The following is an 18006-nucleotide window of genomic DNA, read 5'->3' on the forward strand; positions in this document are numbered from 1 at the left end:
CCCAGTAAAAGGGAGGGCCAGAGCTGACAAGGTCTATTCATGTTGAGTAGTAAGAGAGGGAGCGACTTCTAACTCACTTAGACAAAGGGTTAATGGGCACAAAACAGACACCAAAATACTCCAGATCCACAAACCAGTTAGTCAACATTTTAATGGAATGGGGCATTCTGTTAAAGACTTGAAAGTATGCATGTTTGAAAAAAAACTTTTGCACCGCTGTTCAAAGGGAAGCAGCTGAGCCAGCTTTTATATTCAAATTCGGCACATTAACACGTGGTTTGAACCGGGATGAGAATTTTCTGAGTCACTATAGGAGCTCATCTTCATATTTGGCTTAATCTAATTCTTGACCTCCCCCCACACACTCTTTGATTTGCTCACCTTTATCATTTTTTTCTGATTTGTCCTCTTTGATTACTGTTTTTGGTTCTCTGCGCCTTAAATATGGAGTCTGTTCTGGTCTGGCTGTGGTCTGAAGAAGTGGGTCTGTCCCACGAAAGCTCACCTAATAAATTATTTTGCTAGTCTTTAAAGTGCTACTTGACTGCTTTTTGTTTTGAAGGTCTATTCAGTCAGGGTGGAAATGGCCCATTATCAGTAGCATACATCAAGAGGAGAAAAAACAAGTCAGATCAGCTGGGGGGTGTGTGGCCCATTGACAGATTCTAATGTGGAGGTGTGAACTTCAATAGCAATGAAACTGCTTTTGTAAGGGGCCAGCCACAATTTGTTCACTGAAGTTTCTCCAGCAAAATCAGTTTTCCCAGACTGTCTCACTGGGACATCTACACAACAAGCGGCAGTAAATCTCAGAGCCTGAGATGACAGATACAGGCTCATGCTATGGTGCTACAAACACCAGCGCTGATGTTGTTGTTTGGCCCATGAAGCCCAAATCCCTCCCTAGACTACAGAACCTGGGTTTTTATTTTCAGAACTATAGCACGAGCCCAACTTGCTAGACCCAGGCACTGAGACTCCCAGCCACTCACTGTGAAGGTAAGGGTTGCCAGCCCTCACAGATTGTCCTGGAGTCTTCAGAAATTAAAGATTAATCTGTCATTAGATTGTCATGTGATGAATCCTTCAGGAAAGCAGCCAACTAAAATCAGCAACCTTAGACATAGTCTTTGAGGCTCAGGTGTTTCAGGCAATTAATTCTCTCTCTCTCTCTCTCTCTCTCACACCCCCATCAAAGACGGTCTAACTATGGGTTTGTCTATCACGTAGCACAATGGGGCTTTATTAAGCCTCAGGATACTATTGCAATACAAATAATTCCTACGCTCAGCATGCCTTGCAAACTCACACAGCATCCATGCCCAAGGTCCAGGAGGAAGATTTTCCACATTCATCCTGACTATATGCAAAGAGTGTATTATTGCAACATTCAGGGGGCGATTTCCAGGCCTTTACTTCCACTTCTACCCCTCTTGGAACTGCTTTTTCCGATTCTTTAGCCCTTGACAGACACAGATATCATGCCTCACTGATTCCACAGAAAATCTGTCTGGTTTACACAGGTAAATATGTTTAAGTGTATTTTTCCTAGTAAACTGAGCTAATTTGCTATGGACACAAGCAAGTTATTAAAATTGGAACTCCACAATGCCATTTTGCCACACTGTAAATAGGCCAGTATTAATTCAGAGACTACAGTAGTCCCCTGAGTTATGCAAGGGTTCCGTTCCCGCTCACCCTCGCATAAATCGAATTTCACTTAAGTCGGGGGATGGCTTTTTTTCCCGGGTGGACCACACGTTCTGCAGCTGAGGAAGCAGCAGAAGCACCTAAATCTCCTTTTGAAAGGTAAGTCGTGGAGTTGATGGGGCGGTTGGGAAGGGTTAAGCCTGGGGTGGGTGGGGGCTGTGGGTGGAAGGCACAGGGGTTAAGCCTGGGGAGGGTTATGTCTGCAGGGAGCATAGGGGGGATGGAGTTGAGCCAGGGCCACGCAGCCCTGCAGGGGGTTGAGTTGGAGTCGCACGGGGGTGGGGGGGGTGAGTTGGAGCCATGCATGGAGGGGATGAGCTGGAGCCGTACAGGGGGTGGAATTAAGCTGGGTGTGGGGTGAGCCAGAGCCATGCTGGAGGGTTGAACCAGGGCTGCGGGGAGCAGGATTTTGATGAGAATTAAGCACAACTCAAAATTGCGCATTTCAAGGGATTACCGTACAAGGATCAGAGGTGCAACAGAACTGTTATTATTTCCAATAGCTGAGTCCCTGCCACCAAAGTCTGCTGATGTGCTTTTCCAGTAGCTGAGACAGGTCTTATATACAATCCATGCGAGCCCTTGTATGTCTCAGGGGAACTGCTCTCAGCGAGGGCAAAGATCAGGCTTAGCTTGTATCTGCGTCCTGTGAAAGTCTGGGTTTGAGAGTACAATGATCAGTAAAAACCCAAAGCAGAATTCAAAGTTGCTGAGAAAGGAGAAGTGACTTGCGCTCTGCTGCCAGGTAATGGAGGAGGTGAACGCATGAAGTGAGACTCAGTTAAATAGATCACCTTTTAAATTAACCTTTGCTCAGTGCAAGTTCAGCCGTACCTGCAGGGACATACACAGGAGAGACTTCTCTAGGGCACAGCAGACAGACCGACACAGGTAAGAACTTCCCTTCTTTCTTCACTAACCCCTTCCCCCAACTTCCCACTAGTTACTATCCTGGTTACCTTTGTAGGTTCTTTACCCCCATTTGCCATAAAACATTCATGCAGCAAAAGGAGAATTAGCATTGAGCCCTGTACTAGCACCCTTGCTTGTCACTGCAGTGCACCAGTTCACCACCTGCCTTCCCCAACACCTGAATGTTTCTTCAGCCTTGTCTAGGCTGGGATTTGCCTCTATTTCAGGCACCGGTGTGTACTCCAGAGTACGAACAGCTATGAGCTTCAGTTTTCACCAATGCAGCCTGCTCTGGTTCAAGTAGAGTGAGCTCCACAAGCGGTAGCTTTGCCTGCCTACATGAAAAATTTGCCATAGTACAACTGCATGGTGGCTAAAATCAGGACAAAAGGAGAATTTTCAAAGGGAAGGGCAAGTAAATCATGTGTTGTGGCTTCTTCTTCTTCACTGACAGGGGAGTTGTATTTGGGATGACCTGAGAACCTGTCAAGTGAAACTTTCCAATTTGAGTCTAGATTAGTAGGAAAGGCTGCACCCCCTACAACAACAGAATTTACTTCAGTCTTAATTTCTCTTTTGTGGATATGTTTGAGGTATTGCAGTATATTAAATCTTTCCAGCTATCTGATCTATGGGCTGGGTCCTAAGGTACCAAAATGTTCCTATATCTCAGCTTCAGTAAAACATCTGTGCCTCTCTGACCTTCAGTATGCTAGCTGACCTAACCCACTCATGTTCCTTCACCTAGAGGGACAACAGTCTATTAAAAATGGGGAGGAAGATCATTTTAGGGTTTGTGTACATATGGAAAGTAATCTAAAAGGAAGTCTGGTGTGAATTTAAAGAATCTTTCACTTGTGAACCTCATTCAAGAACAAAGGTATCTTGTGCTAAATTAAATAGCTCCAGAAGGAGATGGTTCACACAGGGAATTAATCAGGAATAGCTATTCCAGAATATGAGTGGCGTCTGCGTGTGAGTCTGTCCACCAATTCACCTTCAGAGACATAGTAAAAATAGAGCCAACAATTTGGTAGGAAATGTCAGCAGCTAGGAATTTTCTAGCATGAATGGGAGCTGTGACAACCTTGTCAAGAGAGAACAACAAGAAGTCCTGTGGCACCTTATAGACTAACAGATGTTTTGGAGCATTAGCTTTCATGGGCAAAGACCCGCTTCTTCAGATGACAACCCTTGTTGTCATCTTAGAAATACTCTCTTTTAAATTTTCCCTACACCCAGGAAGTCCCAGGCCAGACCATCCCAGCAACACAGGCCTATTCCTCTATAAACTAATCCAATTTACTGTTTGATGATTCTCACTAGCCACAAAGCAGCTGATGGACTCTGTGAACCCAGGCTAGTGGGTGGTAACAGAGAGAGGTTCACAGGATCACAAACCGGCAGTGATTAGATTACCAGCCAGATGTAGTGAGACAGTTCCTACATCTCTTGGTCATGATATCTGGTGCATAAGGAGATAAACAAGAGTGCCTTTGAAAACATTACAGTAGGATATCACACGTACTTTATTTGCCCAGGTTGTGATTAATGTGTTATCTCTACATCACAGCTTGCCTTGGTCATATGGTAGATTTTTCTCTTAGTGATGGTGAAGGGATAGGTCATGAACTACAGGACATTACTACACAGTTCTGAAGAGCCACTCAGAGAAAGATGTCTTAGTTAACTACCCCCACATTCTACGCAAATACTGACTAGTAGCATTCTTTGGCAGTAGTTGTTGAAACAGTGAAACGTACTCTGCCCTGGACCTGTTCCCCAGAGAGAGGTCACACACCTTTTCCATGTATTAAATTCTCCCTTGATGTGCATTTTATAGTGGTCAGGCATCCAAGAGAACAAAGTTCCATCCCAACTAGCAGTTAGCTCCCAACGTCCCATTTGCTGCAGTCAGGAGGCCCTGAGTTCTGCAGGGTTTGCGAGGTATGCCAGGGCAGCAGAATGGAAATCCAGCATCAATTAACATAACACTTAAAAACCCACGTCTTCAATTAATTAAATGGAAAGTAACGAACACAGTCAGTGCAGCAGCTTGCTATTTCTGTAGTGTATTCAAATCCCTTTGACATCCAATTTCCTCCAAAGTGTGTCATGATTTTTGTACTGATCAATTGTAAAGGTCATCAGGGAGGGAAGATCTGGCAGTTAGAAAGGTAGTAAGCTGAAGTTGTTGGTACCTGAACAAGGCAAGTTAGGATTGTGGCATAAATGTATTACCTAGGCAATTCTGCTCAAATGACCAGCAGCAAAAGCATTAAAACCCATTCCCAAACCATTAAGCCTATCTCTATGCTAACACAGCCCCCTCCAATAGATGTACATCCAGTTTTCCCACTAGTGTAAAACGTCCTCCTTAGTGACATTAGCTCGGCTGACCAAAGCTTACTTCTGTCAGCCTAACTGCATCTACACTCGGGGGTTTTAGCAACATAGGGGCTGTGGGGTCTCACACCTCTGAACAACATAGTTACATTAGTACTGTTTACACCTCTCAAATCCAGTACACTCTCGTCCAGAGACATCCAGGCGCCAGCAGGACCACAGACATTTCCAGGATCAGAGTGCCAAGTTGGGGCTGTGTCTAGGGCAGGAGCCCCATCTGCCCAATGGCAGCAGAAGGTGAGAGCAGGATCTCCACCCCATCTAGCCCGTGGGGCCAGGGACAGTTCCCTGGCTGCCCTCCAAGAGTGGCAGGGCAGGGTCTGGAGCCCCATGGGAGCCTGCACTGGGGTCAGAGTCTCAGGAAGGGAGACTGGAGGCTGGGACTGCAGCAGACCAGGGCTGTCAGGGGGCAGAAGCCCTGAACCTCCCCTCATCCAGCAAATTCTCTTGTTCGGAATGCGTCGGGTTCCAACCATGCTGGACAAGAGCGGTGCAACCTGTATAAGTTTTAGGTATAGACCAGGAGAGAAGGGATTCAAAACATCCAGCAAACCCAGATTCCTTCCTTGGCTTCTATTTTTATTCCACCCCCGCCCCAACCCCATTTACAGCAGAAATATCTGCAGTAACAAACCCTGTCTCTAGTTCTCTGCTCCTTTAGTCTGAGTATACGGAACACTCAGAGCACTGAGGGGAAACCCAGGCTAGTGAGTGGGCCACAGTATTGCCATAACCAATGACTGTCTTAACCAAGATTGTTGTATCCCAGGATAGGGTAGTTTTGCTAACTGCACTGCATACTTAGCACTTGTGTGGCGCGCCGACTGAATCACAGCAGCTCTTTGGTTAAATAATATATAGAGATATACCACTCATAGAACTGGAACGGACCTCAGGAGCCCAGTCCCCTGCTCTATTGATAGAACCAAGCACCACCTCTGACAGATTTTTTTTTAATCTCTTTGCCCCAGATGCCTAAATGCCCCCCTTAAGGATTAAGCTCACAAGCCCAGGTGTAGCAGGCCAATGCACGAACCACTGAGCTATCCCTTACCCTATCCCTATTTAATGAGGGAGCTCACAGCTCTCACAGTCAATGTTGCTTGCGATCAGTACACTCCTCATTTCACATGTCCTTGCTTTAGGCGCCTGCCACTTTTGTAATACTGGTAGGATAAAACCTACACAAATGAAAAGCAGCAGAACCTGGCAAGCCCGTCCATGGGTAAACAAAATGTCCTGTGGGCCACACACAGAACCCCAAGGAGCTGTAGGCAGCCTGTGGGCCACAGGTTTCCCACCTATGACTCAGAGTCAACGGACCCTAGGCTCCTCTGTCTATATAAATTGGACAGTGTCTGTAAGTGTGTGTGTGTGTCTGTCCAAGAACTCCTCCTAAACAGTAAGAGCTAGGACCACCAGATTCAGTATGCCACTTCCGCTGATCGTTGCTTATAACACAATAAGGGTTTTGTTGGGCCAGGAAAATGGGATGTGCCTGGAATGCGATTGCTTCTCATAAAACCAAACAGAAAAGAGAATCACCAAGCAGGTATAAGGGATTGTGTGGGGCATCCCCCATCCTCAGAGACTGTCCCAGCCCCAGGCCTCCCACCAACCCCCAAGTACTATTTGGGGACGTGGAGGGAGCAAAGCTCCCTCCACCTCTCACTGGTATGAGAACATTGCTGGCAATGTTCCCTTTAAGCTGAGCACTTAAGCAGTCACCTAGGAGAGACTGAGGTGCTGTTCAGTTGATTCACAGAGCAAGTACAGCCACCAGCATGTGTTTCTGCCGGTGGTGCACATCCACATACGCCTCAGTGCACATAAGAAAATTTATTCTGCACATGGATGGAAAATATTAGAGGGAACAGATGCTGGCTGTTCCCCTTCTTCAGGGGACGAGGGGAAAGACCCCGGTGTGCAGATGAACCTAGACCTGCCCCAGCTGGGGGACATGCACTCTTCCCCCAGCTGTGCCCCATGGAGCCGCAGTGGCCATGAAGAGGCACTTCTCCCCTGGCCTCAAGCTGCAACCTGCATACGGAACCCCTCCAACCCTAACATCACCACAGAATACTGAGTTAAAAGAAGACAAACAAACATTAAGGAGCTGAGCAACACCAGGTGAATCTTCTCATTTCAAATATTTTAATTCCATAGGTGGTACTGGCTACGCTTCTAAAGGGACCCATAAAGCCATTGGTCTCACTCCACACACAGCAGCATAAATGGAACAAGAGAGAATTTAACCCCTTTGTGCAAAGGGAGAGAAGTAAACATTCATTTTGTGTGGGAAGGGCTAGAATTATAGGGACTGACACTCAGCTTGGACAGAGAAAAGGGCTTTGTACAGTAATTAGAACAGATCAGCCACTGAAAACTGATATGGCAACCTAGGCTCCCTTAATTCCTTTAGTGTTTCCCCCGAACAATCTTTTTGACCAATGAGTGAACCAAATAAAACCTCTGGTGTTCCCACTTAATTCTGCTTAGCTAAAAATACTAAGAAGGGTCACTTTGCTCAAAGCCACCTGTTCTTTTCTTAATTTTGCCCTCTTCCAAGAATTCATTTTTAGCCACACCTCAGTTTTCTTTATCACTGGCAACTCCTGTCAGTTTTACCTGCCTTATGGTTCCTTTCCTGTGATGCTTAGCTCTGGAATAGACCCTGACTAGTTCTCCTATCTTATTTTCCACAGCAGACAACTTCTTTCTCTATCATTCTGTCTCCTCCTTAGTAATTGGCAGAGATCAACTTCACCTGAAATGGAGGACAAAAGCATTTACTTCTTTATCTTTGTTAACATACCCAGTGCATTCTCATAAGGGGACATGCCTCCTTTTTTCCTGGGCCTGTTTTTATATACATCTTTTCCATTCTGCTTGGCAGAAATGACCTCCAATCTTCAGCCTCGAGAATGCGAAGTGACCAAACAACAAGGGGAGAATTATGGATTCTACCTGCGCATTGAGAAAAACAAAGCTGGTCATCTCATCCGGAACGTGGAGGAGGGCAGTCCAGCTGACAGAGCTGGACTGCAGGATGGAGACAGGCTTCTGAGGGTCAATGGATCATTTGTGGACAAGGAAGAGCATGCACAGGTAAGTCTAACTATATTTTGCAGCCTCAGACATTCTTCAAAACTTCAGCCTCACTTTGGGTATTTAGTTCAGCAGATCTCTGTCTGCCTTGCCTCACAGTAACTTCTGTTAGAAATCTAAGGGCTGAACAAAAAAGAGGAGTCCTGTGGCACCTTAAAGACTAACAGGTGTAGCTGGGCATAAGCATTTGTGGGCAAAAACCACGTTTTCAGATGCATGGATCATTTGTATCTCACATATTGGCATCAATAGATCTCAACAAGCTTCACTGGAGCCTGAAAACTTTAATGAAATACCAAGAGCACAGGGAGATGCAGTGTTCTCATGTGCTGTGCTTCAGGGTAGGGGGGATTTATATCAGCCACCTTCACCGCTTCCAAGCTCATTCTATCCATTACAGGTAGTGGAGATGATCAGAAAGAGTGGGAATTCTGTAACCATTCTTATTCTGGATGAGGCATCCTATGAAAAGGCAGAAAAAGAAGGGGTGAACTTGGAAGAGCTTGGTCAGAAACAGACAACCCAGCAGCAAAAGCAGCCACCAGTGATGAATGGAGTCACAGCCCCAGTTCCACAGCTTCGGCTCTGCTACCTGGTGAAGGAGGGACACAGTTTTGACTTCTCCTTGAAAACCACACCTGGTGAGCACAATGGGCATAGATGGTATGCGTTTGCCAATGCACACAACTTCTAATTTCCTGACTGCACATTTCCTGTGGTTAGGTGTGGGGACAGATGCTGGTTCTTCTTCAACCTGTCCTATTTTCTGTCAACTGTTGAAGCAGACTTGGCATAACCCCATTTGCATCAGGGCCCTCCTCAGATGCCAAATGATTGCTCCAAGTCCTGTGCACCTCCTTCGAATGTCCACGGGAATCAGTTCTCAGGGTTCTGGAGTTTGTTTGAAGACTACCATCTGAAAGGGGCTGAAGCAAAGGATCACACTGTGCAAAAGACAAAGAGTGGCCCTGTCTAGCCATGCTCACATGAGAAGCAAGAAACTTAGGGATTTCTTTTTCCTCTTCACACTGACCCTTTCCAAGAGGCCAGTCAAAAGAATGGGTAGGGTTCTGTACACCTGCATCTTGCTGCTCAGAAAGTGTCAGGCTCGTACAAGGTGCAAACAACGTAACTATCACTGTACCCTAGAATAATTCAGGAATAATATATAGAAGTCTTTCACACACAAGAAACTCTAAAATGTGGATAAGCCACATTAAACAATAGAAGTTGGCCTTAATCAATTCTAACTTTAGAAAGCAATTCTATTCTCAGTAGTACTAAGGATCAACCAAGTTACCATAACTGGTGCCTTGGGCACTCTCAGAAGAGAGGAAAACAACAGTTTTGGGACAGAGGTGATGAAGTTCCCTCTTCTCTGTAGGGTAGTGGTGCCCAACCTGGGGTGTATGGACCCCTGGGGGTCTGGGACGGTACTACAGGGGGCCCGTGGAAAAAAATTTAAAAAAAATCAAAATGATCATAGAAAATGTGTTAAATAAATTGCAAAGATAAAATTATTATTTTTAAATTACTAGCTTCCAATGTTATTAACGGCTGTCCAAAAATCTACATTGTGGTTTTCTTTTTCATTTAATGGAGTGTACACAGTGACTAAAATTGGCTTTGATGGGGGTCTGGGAATGGTTTAGAGGGATGATTGGGGATCTGTGAATGGATTGGGGGAGTGATTGGAGGTCCACACTACTGACAAGGTTTGGAACCACTGCTCTAGAGTTTATCCCCCCCAGGGGCAGGATCAGGTGCAGAAATGTGGCTGGGTAGGGAAAGCACGTGCTGTTATTGTACCACTTCTGTTGACAAACAGAGCCCTGTGATGCCCAGGGCTATCACTACAGCACTTGCCAAGAAAACTCCATGCTGATGTAATCTGTGCAAGCATGTTCCAGCAGCTTCCTCTGTGCAGTAAGTTCTCTCACCTGTTCTAGATCAGAAGGGCATCTTCATAACGGGTCTGTCCCCGCAAGGAGTGGCTGCAAAGGCAGGAGTCCAACACAATGACCGCCTCATCGAAGTGAATGGGAAGACTGTGGAAAATGACAGACATGAGGAAGTGGTTGAAAAGGTACCTGTCAGTACAACCCCTCTTCTTCCTTCATTAAAGGCCAGCTCCACAGCCTGAGGCTACGAGGTAGTAGCGTTGACACTATTTGAATGCATTCAGAAAGCAGGTGAAGAGGTCAATACATTATCGGCAGTACTTCAGTCCCAACACAGGCTGCTGCTTTGGCTTTGTTTCTTGGGTGGGTCAGGAATGGATAGCTGGAGTGCAAGGCTAGGGAAGAAATTAGTTGTTCTTGAGAGAAAGTCAGGGACAGACTTCCACCAGACACCCTCAGCTTCCTTTGGAAGGATACTATCCTCAGGTCAGGCCTAAGTGGTGTAAGAACCACAAAAGTACTGTTACCATAAGCCTGATTACATAAACAGTAGAAAGTCTTAGGAATTATAAAAACTTCTCTGTTACCTAGGTGGATGATTTGGTCAGCATGTCTGGGATGGAGTCCAGTAAAAGGGGAATCTCTCTGACATTCAGATGATAAGACTGGAAAGCGCAGCAGCTTGTGCTCCATGATTGAGAGTAGTACCTGATTGATGTGAAGACCTGGATAGCTAGAAAATAAAGAAGGATGTCCAGGAAGTGGGATTCCTTCCTGCTAAGAAATGCGCAACTAATTTTAACAGTGCCAAAAATGTAACTTAACTCTCAGTAAAAGGGGTTCAGAGCAAACAAAGTATACAACAAAGCCTACATCTGCGATTATGAAATGACCTGCTGTCACATCGTCCCAACAACTGGTATATTCATATTTGTGGTGATGGTGGTTTAAAGATCTACTCCGCGGTTATGGAAAATAATGAACATTATTTGAGAGACCAAACCCACCACTGATCCACTAAGAGAAGTAAGGATGGAAAGAAAAGAACATGTGATTTTTTCCATTAGTCTCTTTTGCAAAAAATCACACATGCTGAGGCTGTAAGCAACCACCAGTATGCCTATGAAGCAACTTGAGCTAGAAAGGCTTTCTGAATATCACTATTGAAACTACAGATCCTACAGCATTTCACTGAAACAGTGCTTCTCAAATTATGGGCCAGACCTCCCAGGGGAGGCATGGGAATGTGTCAGGGGAGATGTTAGCTGCATGTTTTGTTTTTCTTGTTTGTTTAAAAGGCCCCTGGCTGTCAGCAGCCCATGCAAAAGGCAACAAATTCCCTGGAAGAAAGAAGAGGGACAGCTAGAGCCCTCTCCTCCCAGTCTTGGGCTGTCCTCTCCCTGCCCGACCTCCTTACAAATCCCACCCCAGGATCAGACTTGCCTCTCCTTCCTCCCAATCCCACACTTGGAGGAAGATGGGCTCCGTTTGTCAGTCCTAGGGTGGCATCGCAGAAGTGAGAGTAGCAATAGGAAATGAAGTCTGCTGTGAAAAATGCTATTGCTGAACTTCTCCTTTCACATTGCCACCCTTCTTTCTGTACTGCTAGTGGCACAGAGCTGCCTTCAGAGCTGGACACGCAGCCAACAGTGGCTGTTCTCCATGCTACCATCAGAGCAGAGTGGCAGTGTGTGTACTTGAGCAGGGCAAAAACTAATACAGACAAAATAGAGGGTCCCAGTCAAGTAAGTTTAAGAACCACTGCACTGAACTTCTATATGTACTAAGAAAACCTGCAGTGCTTGGGTTCTGTACTATTGTTATAACACATTCTAGAAGAAGTATGCAGATTTGGAGGATGAAGAGAAGAATGGGAGTAAAGGGGCAGAGGTATGACAAAGACAGACTATAAAAACCACAATCACGAAGAGAATGCAGGGTGATGGAAGTAACTCCGGCCCATCAGTATCTGCAAAAATGAGCCACAGAGAGCAGCATTCATATACGTGCATGCAGATATCCATGGCTATAAAGTGTGTATCTGTGGATTTGCAGGGTTCCATCCAGAACAATCAGAGCTGAATGTCCCTGCAATATGTGTTAGTTGTGGAAGAGTCTACAGTAATATAGGCATATATTAGAGTACCACCTTGCTACTTCCTCAGTATAGACACTACTGCCTATTCATCTACTGCCTACCATTGTACATCAAAGAACCTGCCAACATAAAGTCTGGCACAGCCCCCACACTCCACTCAAAGCCTGTGTGTATGCACCGTTGCAGGTGAAGAAATCTGGGAACCATGTCGTTCTTCTGCTGTCAGATAATGAAACTGATGAATACTATAGCAACCACCAAATGACACCGAAAAGAGAAACAGCCAGTCTGAAACTGCTTCCCCACAAACCTCGACTAGTGGAGCTCAAGAAAGGAGATGATGGCTATGGATTTTACTTGAGGATGGAACAAAATGGTAACGGTGAGAACCCAGCCATCAGCCATGCTCTTGCATGCCTCGTAGTGCTCTTTTATGGAGCCTGCAGGACGCTTACTCTCCAGTGCCCGTTGGTCACCTTGGAAAGAATTTCCTGTCCTGCTTATCGACCTCCTCCCCTCCCACCAAAAACCCCTCACCCACAGCCAGTCTATGCCAATCTACAAGCTGTGTTACACACGAGGTCAGACTAGATGGTCACAAACAGTCCCTCCTGACTTTGGAATCTATGAATCTCCATCAACCCTTCCAGTGTGAGGTGGAACAGTCCACTGTGGTGCTTGTGACCTTGCCTCACCTGTTACAGTCCAGCTCCTATAATCTCCACTGAGATGCAGCCTCCAGCCCCATGTTGTTGATGGTCAGCAACACGTCCAGAGTAACATTTGATTTTTTTTCAGGATATCCTGAATGTTTTGAAAGGGATCCCTGAGTGCTCTCTCAGAACTGGATTCACCAGATTTAAGTTGACAAACTCCCACACCCCATTTTTGCCTCAGAGGAAATCACAACTTTCGGGGAAAGGGGATCTATATTCAAGTCACTTAGAAGAAGACCAAGGCTCTGCACTAGAGTTAATACAGAATAAACTAAATCAGGAAACTTATTTTTTAACCTGAATTCAGAGAATTAATTTGTACTTTCTTAAGTATCAGTTGTAATCCAAACCAAACCTATCCCATGAATAACTGCTTTTCTCTATTTAAACTAGGCCTGTTTTTTGTTTGTCTTCTTTCTGAGGTCAGATCATTTAATTAAGGACATTGAATCTGGCAGCCCAGCAGCCAAGGCAGGTCTAAAGGACAATGATATTCTGGTGGCTGTAAATGGGGAGTCGGTGGAGGCATTGGATCATGACACCGTGGTGGAGAGGATTAAGAGGTGTGGAGAAAAAACCACATTGCTGGTGGTGGATAAGCAGACGGACACCATGTACAAACTGGTAAGGAAATGGAGGCGGGGGTCGAATTTGTACAGCTCCTCTCCAGGTAAGGCATGAACAGCAAGGAAAAAGTTGGTCCTTTTTGAAAGCAGTACCATTTCAAAGGCCTTCTAATAATTTACTCCAGTACTCTATATCACAAAAATCTGAGGTGAGCTCATTTCTGTCTCCCTCAGCAGAGACTTCTGCAGTACATCACTGAACTTCCCAATTTACTCTTGCACTAGGCCTTCCCATATACTACTGAAACACCACCAAACTTGAGGTCAGGGCAGAGATCAAGTAAGTCAATTGCAACTACCAGGCAGTTTTTATATTATTAGAGGAGAGATCCCTATTCACATGTGTGTTCAAGTTGTGGCTTTCTACCTTTTTCACTAGAGTCGTTTTAAAAAGCAAGTAGAATCCACAGGTGGGACCTATATTATTGTAAAGATTTCAAACGCAAGCGGTGCATCTACACGGCCCCCCATTTTTGGAAGAGACAGGCAAACGTGACAACTCAAAAATGCAAATAAGGTACTAATTTGCATATTTTGTGACTCATTTGCCTAACGGAGGCCACTCGTTGTTCTAGAAGTGCTGTTTTCGGGGTGGGGGGGGAAGCCATGTAGATGGGGTTCCTTCAAAAAACCCCTCGTTTTTGAAAGATCTCATCTTCCTATTTCATTTCAGGAAGAAGGGATCTTTTGAAAACAGGGTTTGTTTTTGAAGGAATCCCGTCTATACAGCTGTTTTTTCCGGAAAACAGCTCTTCCGGAAGCATGACAGTATGCAAACAAGGAACACGATTTGTAAATCTGTGCCTTATTTGCATTTTCGATCAGCTGCATTTTCATGCCCCCTCCAAAAGGGAGGGGCCATGCAGACGTAGCTAAGCTGTTTAGATAGATTTTTCTTTAGGAGTTTTTATACTAACATACACTCTCTTTCCTTTACTTTTGGTCTTTCAGGCTCAAGTTTCCCCACGTTTGTACTACCAGGAAATACCAAATTCCTCTCCAGATGAAGTAAAGGAAGAGCCAACCACACATGGTGAACAGGTGGTCAACCACAAGCCCAAAATCTGTAGGCTAGTGAAGGGTCCTAGCGGATTTGGCTTTTGTTTGAATGCAACCAAGAATATTCCTGCAAATTTCATCAAAGAGGTACTCTCTCTCTCTCTCTCTCTCTCTCTAGCTGCGGAGAAGCAGGCAACACCAGAAAGGAGAGTTTAGACATCCATTCCCTTCCTTCTATGCTGTGACTGCACTTGGGATAGGTCATTCTGTCTAAACCATATGTAACTAAAAACCAAGGTCTGTCATATGTGCTCTTGGCTGATAAGAATTTTAGTCACTGAACTCAGAATGAAGTCATATCGTTAGAGGTGAAAGAATGATCTTGTGATTAAGGTACAGGAGTGAGAAGACTTAGTATATAGTCTTAGTTCTGCAGGAACTCTGAGGTAAAAATGCATAACTTCTGTGTCTATTTTCTAGTCTTTGTTAATACTTACCAAACCTACAGGAATGTAGTTTTGAATGTAATATCTGTAAAGGGTCTGAGACCCACAAGATCCTATTAAAATGTAAAATATGACAAATCATCCTCTCATCCCCCTAAGCACCCCAGTTAGCACAACTCCCAAATCTAGTTTAAGTCCACATGATACCACCACAATCTCCAACAAAACAAAAGACCTGTCCAAGTCAAAACTCTTTACAGGACTATTAATAAAAGTGGAATATATTAGAATATTATGTTAAGGCACAGTCCCTCCCCCAAATCAGTTTTGCTCCAAATCATTTTCTTCCAGCCTTTACTCTTTCTCCTCTATTGGAAAAAAACCTCACAGAACATTCATTCTCAATTTATATTACCTGGGTGTTTAATGTACCTTTAAAGGTAGTGTGCTAGTAACATAACCGGAGAGCCTGTTTGCAGATACAGAAAGGTGGGCCAGCTGACACAGCAGGACTGGAAGAAGAGGACATTTTGGTGCAAGTGAATGGTGTGAACGTACTGAACGAATCCTATGACAAGGTTGTAGCAAAAATAAGAGACAGCGGTGACAGACTGACGCTACTGGTGTGCGGAAAAGCAGCGTATGAATACTTCAAGTCTCAAAATATTCCTGTGACTGCCTCTTTGGCAGATCAACTGCATGACACAACTGATCCTCCTGAATATACAGAGAACACACCAGAAGAGCCAGAGAGGACCTTGTCAGAACCAAGAAACAGGGTGCGTAATCTTTAGTTCACTAAATCTTGGGGACTAGAAGATAAGGAAAGGAACCTGAATCAATCACAAAATTTGCTTGAGGTAGGATCTAAGACTTCTATTTGTATTCTGGACTCACAAAAGCTACATTAAATAGTAAAGAGCAGCAGACCTGGTTACAGACGATAGAACTGCCCCCTTTCCCTACTCCACAGAGTACCTACTGGAGCCAGGGAAGAAAAAGTGAATGTGTGTGCTCGTGTGCGTGCATATGTGAGAGAGAACATGCAAGCGAGTAGAGATACTATGCTGCTGCCAGTAGGTCTCCGAGTACAGCATGCATTAATGTACATGAGAACCATGTCATGCAGGATTCTTTGTTCAACTACTAGGAGCACAGGACCCAAGTAACTGGGCTTAAATACAACTGTGTGCATGGGAAAACCATGTGAAACATTCTAAAGTGGTACAGACTCTTTGGTGAGCATGGGTAGACTGTGACAAAGAGTGACCAACAAAAATCCCGAGAAAAGAATAAATATTCTGACAACACTGGGCTCAGGGAAACTGTGCCAGCAATGAGAATTTGAAATACACTATTGTCAAAAAAATGACACCTGTACTCAGTTGCTCTGATGCCGGTGTAGATTCAGGTGGTAATCAGTTTGCTGTGAAAAATAAACAAGTTTTTACTCCTGTCTATGCAAAAGAAACAACAACCAGAGAGGAGCTAACTGGATTCTATTCCTCCTCATGTATTATCCCCAGAATTGTCATTTAAGTTCCAATTTTGGATTCTTTCTTGTATGCCAGGCTGGATTTGCAGAGCTATAGTTAAAGCCTTCTTTTTATCTGTGAGCTTGATGGATTTGATATGGAAGTTGAGCAAGCACATGGAATTCCCACTAGACAATTTAACTGTTTTGTAACGTGCATTTAAAAATAATTCACTAACTCCTCATGCAAAGGCAAATACCTATTGGGCATAGGGTCAGAACAGACCAATAAATTCAGAGGCAAGATATCTGCAACTATAAAATAAATTTCTACATACTGTTTTTCCACAGACTAGTTCATCCTCCTCCTCATCACTCTCAGGAGCATCAGCAGAAGAGGAGGATGACACCCAGTTATGAGAAAGACCACAAGAGAAACCAAAGAGACATCTTCCAAGGCTTAAACGAATTTCTCTTCCTCTGAACAGTCTGTTCTTTTACCTCGCAGAACTACACTATGCTATCGAACCTCACACTTGTGAGGACTGGAACAGCAACTTCCTTCTGCTTAATTTTCCTTGATGAGGAAAACCCCACAATCACTTCCAAGAGACTCGCACTCACCTAAGTCTGCTAATTGTAGTTCATTGGCCTTCTGCTTGGTGAAGTGGACAGTTACTGCTTCTATTGCTCTGTAAAAGCTTAAATGACTAATAAGGAATATCTGTCACCTTGAAGAGAGAGGAAATGTGATTCACAAGTGAGAAAGTATTTTGGTCTATTAAGAACAAGCAAGCTCCTAAATACATAAACTGATTTCTCACATTCCCCACAAGAAACTTCCTTCCTCTAATCAAAATTCATCAGTCCAATCACTGTGTCTATTATGTCCTATATCTACTGTAACACAATCAGTTCAATCCAGTAGGTGTAACATATGATAAGCTAATATTGTCTGTAAACACCACTCCTGCTAGCAAGCTGTAGATATTGTCTGTTCAAAACAATTAGTTAACTTAATTGTTCACTGGTCAGAAGCTGCCAGCCACCATTCCCACCACACCACCTTCCTAGCTGCCAATCATGCAGTTTGAACAGGGTCTGTAATTCATAGTGTAAACAGTTTGACTACACACTGACACTTTGTCTCTAATCAGTGGAATATGAACCAACTCTGTAATACCAATAGTATATGCTATGCTTCCTTGCTGTGAACTTGAGACAAAGCATAAATAAATCATTCAGTGTGACTATTTCTTTTTACCAGGTCTTTCACTCCTGCTATCCATAATGTACATTCCACAACTTTAAAATGAGCAAGATCTGGGAAAATGGTTTTCAGGGAGCTATATGTTTAATGTGCATGAGTGAAATTTACCTTAGTCACTTGCAGGAAGCCAGAATGGGGCATGAGCTGATGTAGAACACACAGATCGGTGAGGAGCACAACATTTCTGGTGTATAATGTAAACCTGTTGTAGCTACCATCCTTGACTTCACAAGGAACAGTAACCCAAGGCATGGATTCTGATTCATTAGGTCTTAAATGGTAATAAAGGACAGATTTATACTACTAATACACATCTCAAACCATTTCCCCCTGTGCCAAA

General features: G+C 44.3%; 1 protein-coding gene across 3 annotated transcripts; it reads left to right on the forward strand.

Annotated features, from left to right (window-relative positions):
- The first annotated feature begins 1621 nt into the window (after nucleotides 1-1621).
- On the forward strand, nucleotides 1622-17647 carry PDZK1 (PDZ domain containing 1). Of its 3 annotated transcripts, none has more exons than XM_074997821.1 (9): nucleotides 1622-1809; nucleotides 7925-8136; nucleotides 8537-8777; nucleotides 10086-10222; nucleotides 12322-12517; nucleotides 13279-13475; nucleotides 14429-14623; nucleotides 15402-15701; nucleotides 16748-17647. In XM_074997821.1, the coding sequence occupies exons 2-9, from the start codon at nucleotides 7927-7929 to the stop codon at nucleotides 16814-16816; spliced, it is 1545 nt and encodes a 514-aa protein (XP_074853922.1). In that variant the 5' UTR covers nucleotides 1622-1809; nucleotides 7925-7926; the 3' UTR covers nucleotides 16817-17647. The 3 variants fall into 3 exon arrangements, with proteins under 3 accessions (XP_074853922.1, XP_074853913.1, XP_074853930.1); XM_074997812.1 differs by lacking the exon at nucleotides 1622-1809 and adding an exon at nucleotides 2515-2601; XM_074997829.1 differs by lacking the exon at nucleotides 1622-1809 and adding an exon at nucleotides 2515-2601 and having other exon boundaries at nucleotides 12322-12511.
- The last annotated feature ends 359 nt before the right edge of the window (nucleotides 17648-18006 follow it).

This window comes from Carettochelys insculpta, chromosome 1 (genome assembly GCF_033958435.1).
Source record: "Carettochelys insculpta isolate YL-2023 chromosome 1, ASM3395843v1, whole genome shotgun sequence".
Lineage (NCBI taxonomy): Eukaryota > Metazoa > Chordata > Testudines > Carettochelyidae > Carettochelys > Carettochelys insculpta.